This window comes from Eurosta solidaginis, chromosome 1, assembly GCF_040869045.1.
Source record: "Eurosta solidaginis isolate ZX-2024a chromosome 1, ASM4086904v1, whole genome shotgun sequence".
Lineage (NCBI taxonomy): Eukaryota > Metazoa > Arthropoda > Insecta > Diptera > Tephritidae > Eurosta > Eurosta solidaginis.
In genome coordinates, this window is record NC_090319.1 from 7,178,159 (window position 1) to 7,186,676 (window position 8,518).

The following is an 8,518-nucleotide window of genomic DNA, read 5'->3' on the forward strand; positions in this document are numbered from 1 at the left end:
TCTGTTTTGGGAAATCATCACAATTTGTATATGTGCCGTTCTTGCATACAGCGCCTAAGGTACTAGGAGTTGGTGAACTGTCCTATACGTCGGCTGGTACCGCGAAGAGAAACACGGGGTGGTGCTCGGTATTTCTCCTACCCATGGTACTGAGATAATAGTTATAGTGAGGAGACGTGTGAGCCTTAGCGCTGCTTGAGGCGAGCAACCGCGGGTACATTTTGGTTTTCGAACGAGAATGGCAAGGGGTTACAAACGATTTGAAAGCAGGGTCGTTGGATGTTGAAAGCCAGATCAGAACACTCCCTTCGATGCAGGAGCTAAGAGTATGGATGTCCCAAAAATATCTCTTTCGGCAGACGCATCAAAAGCAACGTCTTGGACCAGGGTAGATTTACATTTTGCTGGAACAAGAAAGCATGGAGCAGTCCAGCTGCAAGAGAAGCTTGTAGGATTGCAATTAGTGAGCGGAGCGGGGCAAAACTCATAGGTATTTATGTGGGTGAATGGCGAAATAGATGTGAATTGCATTATGTATGTACATGGGGAAAATGTTCTTGCTGGTAATACCCCGAACCGAACATTAGCTGTGTTTTTTTTTTACATCTATAGTCGTTTTCGCTTAAACTTTATATGGACTGCTAAGCGTCAAACTTTAAATACACCTCTGAAATTGCTGCGCATAAAATTAGTGCATATTACTAAATTTCAATACGCATTATACTCAGATATAACTGAAATATGTGTCTATTTATCACCTCTTAAAATGGTGCGTGTCCGCTATTCACCGCAACTGATTCAGCAATAAGTTATACATTATGGCCACCAGAGGTTTGTGTCTCCGATTTTAGGTACACCCTGTTCTGTAGCTATTTTGTTAACCACTGCCGCTAGATGGGTCTCCTAAGCATTATCTAAGCGAGGATAAGCGTGTTTTCCTACGCGCAAAGGTAAACGTATACGGTATACGCTTTAAAAAAACAGCTATTCGGTTTTATACCCAAAATATATTAGTACATTAAGGCGGAACTATACAAGGTGGCAGCACGGGACAGCTGATTTGTGCTTTTTTATTTGATTTGATACATCAACTTCCAGCGCAGTACGATTTTGAGATTGGTCCATCGAATTTAAAAAAAACAAAGTACACGGAACTTGTATTTATGTTTGTAGGTATGTACCGCTGCCACCATTGTTTACTATATAGTTTGGCAGCTTAAGTAGAGGTTATGTTGCGAATAGAGTGGAAGGCAGTGGACTAGGCAGTCGAATGTCATATAATGAAGGAATGGTGTTCGGAGTTTTTTCAAAGTTAAAAAAAAAAACTGATAAAAGCTTTAATATAAATAAAACTATTGTTTTAATAACAACAAAAACGCCTAATATATTCTATATACATAAATTCGTAATGATTATCTCACTTTCAAATTTGAGTTAAATAATCTAAAGTTTTTTTTGAAACTGAGTCGAGAACTGTGCGTGTGAATGTGCGAATTTTCACCGATCAGCTGTTAGTTGCGCTACTTGGTAAAATTTACAATGGCTGCCACCTTGTATGTTGACGGTAATTGTAGAATCATATCATGCCTCCCATGCAATTTCCCTTCAAAATACGAGCACTGGATAAAACAGATAAAAAGAAATATACTGAACCATATAAATAAATTTGCATGTAAATGCAGCAACAACAATTTGAGCCAGATAAATCCCGATCTAATGGGCTAATTAAACTTCCTTAATACTACGCCATAGTCGTAACCATACCCATATCCATAACCATCTCCAATGTGATCGATTAATAGTGTCTTAACATAAAAATCGTGAAAATTTCATAAAAATGAAGAAAACGCAATAAATTACAAACATATTCCACAAAAAATAAGTCTCTTAGTCATAACGTATCCAAAACAATGAATAAAATCTACAAAAAGTTATTAAATTCACCAACTCAAATATTTCTAGGTTATGGATATGGCGAGAAACCAAAAACCAATTGGTTGGCTATGGTATGGTTATGGCGTTAGCGTTATGGTATGGCACCATTAATCGATTACATTCATTTCCCTAAGGTAGGTTCGATCAGCTGTTTTCTCTGGTTATGGTTTTATGGTTATGTCACCATTAATTGACCTTTTAAGTCTGGTTTAATTTAGCTATCATCCGGTGGCAAAATCCTGAGCCAGATAAATAATTTTGCATGTAAATGCAACAACAACGATTTGAGCCAGATAAATCCAGATGGAAGTCTTGTTCAATTTGTAAGCCAAATAATTTGTTAATTACTTCTTTTTAGTTTGGCAACGCTGCCTTTAATAAACCTACTTTTTCAAAAATAGATGTCGCTGCTTAGCCTCTCGCCGTATGAGTTAAATGAAAAACAGCGGCGACATCTGCCTATAACATTTCACGTGTGCGAAAATTTCGCGACATCTGATTCTCAAATCTCTCAATGATCTAGAGCATTCCCGTGAGTATTGAGCGTGAGCCGGAGCTGTAAACTCAATGAAAGACGACATTTGTGAGCCAGATAATTTGTTAATTTCTTGTCTTTTGTTTGGCAACGCCTTTAATAAACCTACTTTTTCAAAAATAGATGTAGCTGCTTGGCCCTTAATGATGGTTGTTGAAAAAAATCCCATCAGCTGATGTAATTTCCTTTCAAAGTATCAACCCTGTCTAAATTTTGAGTTCTGTGAAGCAGGTGAAAATTCTTTGTTTATTTTAGTTTAAAAGCCTAAAAAAGTGATATTAAATAAAAATAACGCCACGACAGCGCAGAAATGGCATGGATATCAGGCTTGGCAGATAAAGCCGAAAATATGTTAGTAAAATTAGATCAAAATGCAGCAAGTGCGTTACAGATCAACTCTACTCCTGATGTCAGTGATAGTAGTGAAAGTAATGCATTGGACAGTATCCGACGCAGTTTGTCCACCAGTAAATTGTCCTTGAAAGCTGCACTATCTCCAGCCAAAGTTAAAAATACAAATTATGCAAATGCAATCAATATTAGAAATGAATCAAAAGAGGAACTTGGAACAACTGCCAACGCCACATTGTCTGCTTCTGAAGTGTCGCATGAAAATCTAGAGTGGAATAGGTCAGCATTGTCATCGCGTCGCAGTTCGGTTAACTCACGCACAGAAGTAGCCATTGACGTTGAGGATTCTAAACCCCGCGTTAATAAACTCAAGAAAACTGAAACTGAAGAATCATTCCCATTTATTTCCGTAGATAGTCAAGAGTTAAAGGCTTTTAAAATCGCTTTACATGAAGTAACTTCCGAACGTGACGATTTGCGCGCCCGTCTTACAATAATGTGCCGAGATGATGAAAAAGCCGCGTTACTAAAAAATCTACATGAACTGGAGACGTTGTTACAACGTTCAACTGATGAGCGTGATCAGGTGCAACTAGAACTATCTAACATACGAAGTACAAACGCCACATACATGCATACGATATCAGAGCTAGAAGCTAATTTAGCAAAATTACAACAAGAATACATGGAGACGGCACATAAATTACAAATGCAAATAAAAGAAACTGAAATACAACGAAAAGAACTGCGAGATTACCGTGTCAAAGCTCAATTAGCTCTTCAAATGAAAGATAATCTCATAATAGAATTGAAATCAAATAGTAAACTTAACGAGAATGCGCCAAGCGTAGCTTCAGATTTAAAACTGTTACAAATGGAATTCGATGGCCTGAAGGAAGAGCACAAGCAAATCCTGGAGGAACGTAACGTATTACGTATTCAATTAGAAGAGCTCCGTAGTGATTGGCAATCGATTAATGAACAATACGCTAGACATTTGGCAGATACACGTATAGTTGAAGAAGAAATACGAAAAGAACTGCGCACGGAGCGACAACGTTTAGTTTCGTCAGAGTCAGAACAGCGTGTGCAGGCCCAGGAACTAATTAAATTGCGTCAACAGCTAAGCAATCAAATGGCCGCATCAGCAACTCATCTACAAGAAAAGGAAGCGCAGTTACAAAAATTGCGTGCTGAGTTAATGCAACGCAAAACAAAGGCGAAATCCGAAAATGATGTACTTTCCGATAATTTAGATGAGCGTATCAGAGTACTAACGCAAACATTAGTAGATAAACAACAAACAGTTGAAAAAATAACAACAGAACGCAATGCACTTCGTTTTCAATTAGAAAAAATTCAGGACCAGCTTCAGCAGCAATACGCTTTCAAAAACGGTATTAATAGCAGTAAGCAAGTATCACGTAATGCGCTTCTATCAAATACTACGGATGACGGTATATACATAAACATTTTTATATCGCACACCTAGATCAAAATGGAGCTAACTAAAAAATCTTACAGTCGAAGGTATATATATTACCTGGCTACCAAATGCAATATTTACCAAACTGCATACTCGATTGATTAATATCTCCACAAATTAGCTTCCGGAAAGGGCTTTGTAAAAAGTAAAAATTTCTTTTCTCGCGTTTTTGAAAATTGTGATATTTTAAGTTGATCGCTGTCTAGATTTACGTGTGTGATATATGTATGTATATTTGTGTGTATTTTTAAAAATCTTATCCTAAACAAATATTTACAGTTAAAGCACAGTTTCCACTATTGATGCGTGAAAATCCTTTCGATAATCGTGTGGCTCGACGTGTGAAGCGTGCCTACTCCTCACTCGATTCTGTTGGCATTCGTTTAGGAGTTTTCCTACGTCGTTATCCTCTTATGCGTATATTTGTGCTTCTATATGTAGGTCTCCTTCATTTATGGGTTGTATTTGTACTAATTTCATCATCACCTAACTCATAAAATGGAAAATATTCTTTTAGTGAAATTCGACTATTGTATTGTATTGTATTTATTAGGCAATTCATCCCAGCACAACAATTTGGCAAAAATTATTTTATAGTGCTAGTCGGTAAAAGGAATAAAATAGGAACAATTTAAACTTGAAACTTAAAGCTAATGACTATGACTAAGAAAAGGTACCCCAGCGGGTTAGGGGATCAGAATATACCCGCGGTAGGTATGCCTGTCGTAAAAGGCGACTAAAATACCAGATTCAAAGGGCTGTGGAGCGCAACCTTTTAGGTTGCCAGCGCAATATATAGCTTCTCCAGACCCAATTGTCAACCTCACCTATCCGCGGCGAATCCGGTTTCACTAACAGACGAGGCTCTGGCGACCCCAAGCTCCTCATGGAACTTGGGGGTAGGGAGGGAGGGAATGGCCTGAAGGTTTAATGTGGCCACATAAATCGTTCCCGAGATGGTCGGGCTGGCACCTTAATGGTGCTATGGTACCGGAGCGTACCGGATTTGTATCCGGCAAAGGACCATCACATCGATAACACTCCCCAAAGCCTTCGGGGAGCAACCTTATCACTACAACAACAACAACAACAACAACTAAGAAAAGGTTACAAGAAATAATCTATTTAATAAATAATAAATCTAATATATATATTATAAATGGTAAAGTTTGGATGTGAAGATGTTTGGATGTTTGTCCAGACGTTTGTCTTTGTGACTCAATCACGGCGACATCTGCCTATAACATTTCACGTGTGCGAAAATTTTGCGACATCTGATTCTCAAATCTCTCAATGATCTAGAGCATTCCCGTGAGTATTGAGCGTGAGCCGGAGCTGTAAACTCAATGAAAGACGACATTTGTGAGCCAGATAATTTGTTAATTTCTTGTCTTTTGTTTGGCAACGCCTTTAATAAACCTACTTTTTCAAAAATAGATGTCGCTGCTTGGCCCTTAATGATGGTTGTTGAAAAAAATCCCATCAGCTGATGTAATTTCCTTTCAAAGTATCAACCCTGTCTAAATTTTGAGTTCTGTGAAGCAGGTGAAAATTCTTTGTTTATTTTAGGTTAAAAGCCCAAAAAAGTGATATTAAATACACGACAGCGCAGAAATGGCATGGATATCAGGCTTGGCAGATAAAGCCGAAAATATGTTAGTAAAATTAGATCAAAATGCAGCAAGTGCGTTACAGATCAACTCTACTCCTGATGTCAGTGATAGTAGTGAAAGTAATGCATTTGACAGTATCCGACGCAGTTTGTCCACCAGTAAATTGTCCTTGAAAGCTGCACTATCTCCAGCCAAAGTTAAAAATACAAATTATGCAAATGCAATCAATATTAGAAATTAATCAAAAGAGGAACTTGGAACAACTGCCAACGCCACATTGTCTGCTTCTGAAGTGTCGCATGAAAATCTAGAGTGGAATAGGTCAGCATTGTCATCGCGTCGCAGTTCGGTTAACTCACGCACAGAAGTAGCCATTGACGTTGAGGATTCTAAACCCCGCGTTAATAAACTCAAGAAAACTGAAACTGAAGAATCATTTCCATTTATTTCCGTAGATAGTCAAGAGTTAATGGCTTTTAAAATCGCTTTACATGAAGTAACTTCCGAACGTGACGATTTGCGCGCCCGTCTTACAATAATGTGCCGATATGATGAAAAAGCTGCGTTACTAAAAAATCTACATGAACTGGAGACGTTGTTACAACGTTCAACTGATGAGCGTGATCAGGTGCAACTAGAACTATCTAACATACGAAGTACAAACGCCACATACATGCATACGATATCAGAGCTAGAAGCTAATTTAGCAAAATTACAACAAGAATACATGGAGACGGCACATAAATTACAAATGCAAATAAAAGAAACTGAAATACAACGAAAAGAACTGCAAGATTACCGTGTCAAAGCTCAATTAGCTCTTCAAATGAAAGATAATCTCATAATAGAATTGAAATCAAATAATAAACTTAACGAGAATGCGCCAAGTGTAGCTTCAGATTTAAAACTGTTACAAATGGAATTCGATGGCCTGAAAGAAGAGCACAAGCAAATCCTGGAGGAACGTAACGTATTACGTATTCAATTAGAAGAGCTCCGTAGTGATTGGCAATCGATTAATGAACAATACGCTAGACATTTGGCAGATACACGTATAGTTGAAGAAGAAATACGAAAAGAACTGCGCACGGAGCGACAACGTTTAGTTTCGTCAGAGTCAGAACAGCGTGTGCAGGCCCAGGAACTAATTAAATTGCGTCAACAGCTAAGCAATCAAATGGCCGCATCAGCAACTCATCTACAAGAAAAGGAAGCGCAGTTACAAAAATTGCGTGCTGAGTTAATGCAACGCAAAACAAAGGCGAAATCCGAAAATGATGTACTTTCCGATAATTTAGATGAGCGTATCAGAGTACTAACGCAAACATTAGTAGATAAACAACAAACAGTTGAAAAAATAACAACAGAACGCAATGCACTTCGTTTTCAATTAGAAAAAATTCAGGACCAGCTTCAGCAGCAATACGCTTTCAAAAACGGTATTAATAGCAGTAAGCAAGTATCACGTAATGCGCTTCTATCAAATACTACGGATGACGGTATATACATAAACATTTTTATATCGCACACCTAGATCAACACCTAGATCAAAATGGAGCTAACTAAAAAATCTTACATTCGAAGTTATATATATTACCTGGCTACCAAGTGCAATATTTACCGAACTGTATACTCGATTGATTAATATCTCCACAAATTAGCTTCCGGAAAGGGCTTTGTAAAAAGTAAAAATTTATTTTCTCGCGTTTTTGAAAATTGTGATATTTTGAGTTGATCGCTGTCTTGATTTACGTGTGTGATATATGTATATTTGTGTGTATTTTTAAAAATCTTATCCTAAACAAATATTTACAGTTAAAGCACAGTTTCCACTATTGATGCGTGAAAATCCTTTCGATAATCGTGTGGCTCGACGTGTGAAGCGTGCCTACTCCTCACTCGATTCTGTTGGCATTCGTTTAGGAGTTTTCCTACGTCGTTATCCTCTTATGCGTATATTTGTGCTTCTATATGTAGGTCTCCTTCATTTATGGGTTGTATTTGTACTAATCTCATCATCACCTAACTCATAAAATGGAAAATATTCTTTTAGTGAAATTGTACTATTTTGTACGACTATTGTATTGCATTGTATTTATTAGGCAATTCATCCCAGCACAACAATTTGGCAAAAATATTTTGTAGTGCTAGTCGGTAAAAGGAATAAAATAGGAACAATTTAAACTTGAAACTTAAAGCTAATGACTATGACTAAGAAAATGTTACAATAAATAATCTATTTAATAAATAAATAAATAAACGAATGATAGAGTACATTTGCTTAGACAGAAATCAGTATTTTAATTGTCTAGGTTATTATAGAAACTTGTTAATTCTTTATTGAAGAGCAGAGCATTGCTTATAAGCCTAAGTCTAGAAGGGAGCGAGTTCCAAAGACTTATGGAAGTAATGAACTGGTGATCAGATATTAGCATACGATGTCTGCTGAATGAGAACAGATCTAGACGACTGGAGAAAATTTTACCTCCGATACAGATATTCAGGTTCCTTCATATATATTAATTTATGTAGCGTAGTGAGCGTTTTAAGTTTAATAAGGTTATCGAAAGAAATGTTTAGCAACTTGTCAGCATGATG

The 8,518-nt window shown here is 37.3% G+C and overlaps 2 protein-coding genes across 2 annotated transcripts; both read left to right on the forward strand.

The window, feature by feature from the left end:
* The first annotated feature begins 2,689 nt into the window (after nucleotides 1-2,689).
* On the forward strand, nucleotides 2,690-4,956 carry LOC137238857 (golgin-84-like). Its single transcript, XM_067763881.1, has 2 exons — nucleotides 2,690-4,278; nucleotides 4,587-4,956. The coding sequence occupies exons 1-2, from the start codon at nucleotides 2,781-2,783 to the stop codon at nucleotides 4,802-4,804; spliced, it is 1,716 nt and encodes a 571-aa protein (XP_067619982.1). The 5' UTR covers nucleotides 2,690-2,780; the 3' UTR covers nucleotides 4,805-4,956.
* Nucleotides 4,957-5,822: 866 nt separating this feature from the next.
* Nucleotides 5,823-8,212, forward strand: LOC137247577 (golgin-84-like). Its single transcript, XM_067778563.1, is given in 2 exon segments — nucleotides 5,823-7,419; nucleotides 7,736-8,212. Coding segments are annotated over 2 exon segments (1,716 nt in total). The 5' UTR covers nucleotides 5,823-5,921; the 3' UTR covers nucleotides 7,954-8,212.
* Nucleotides 8,213-8,518: the final 306 nt, after the last annotated feature.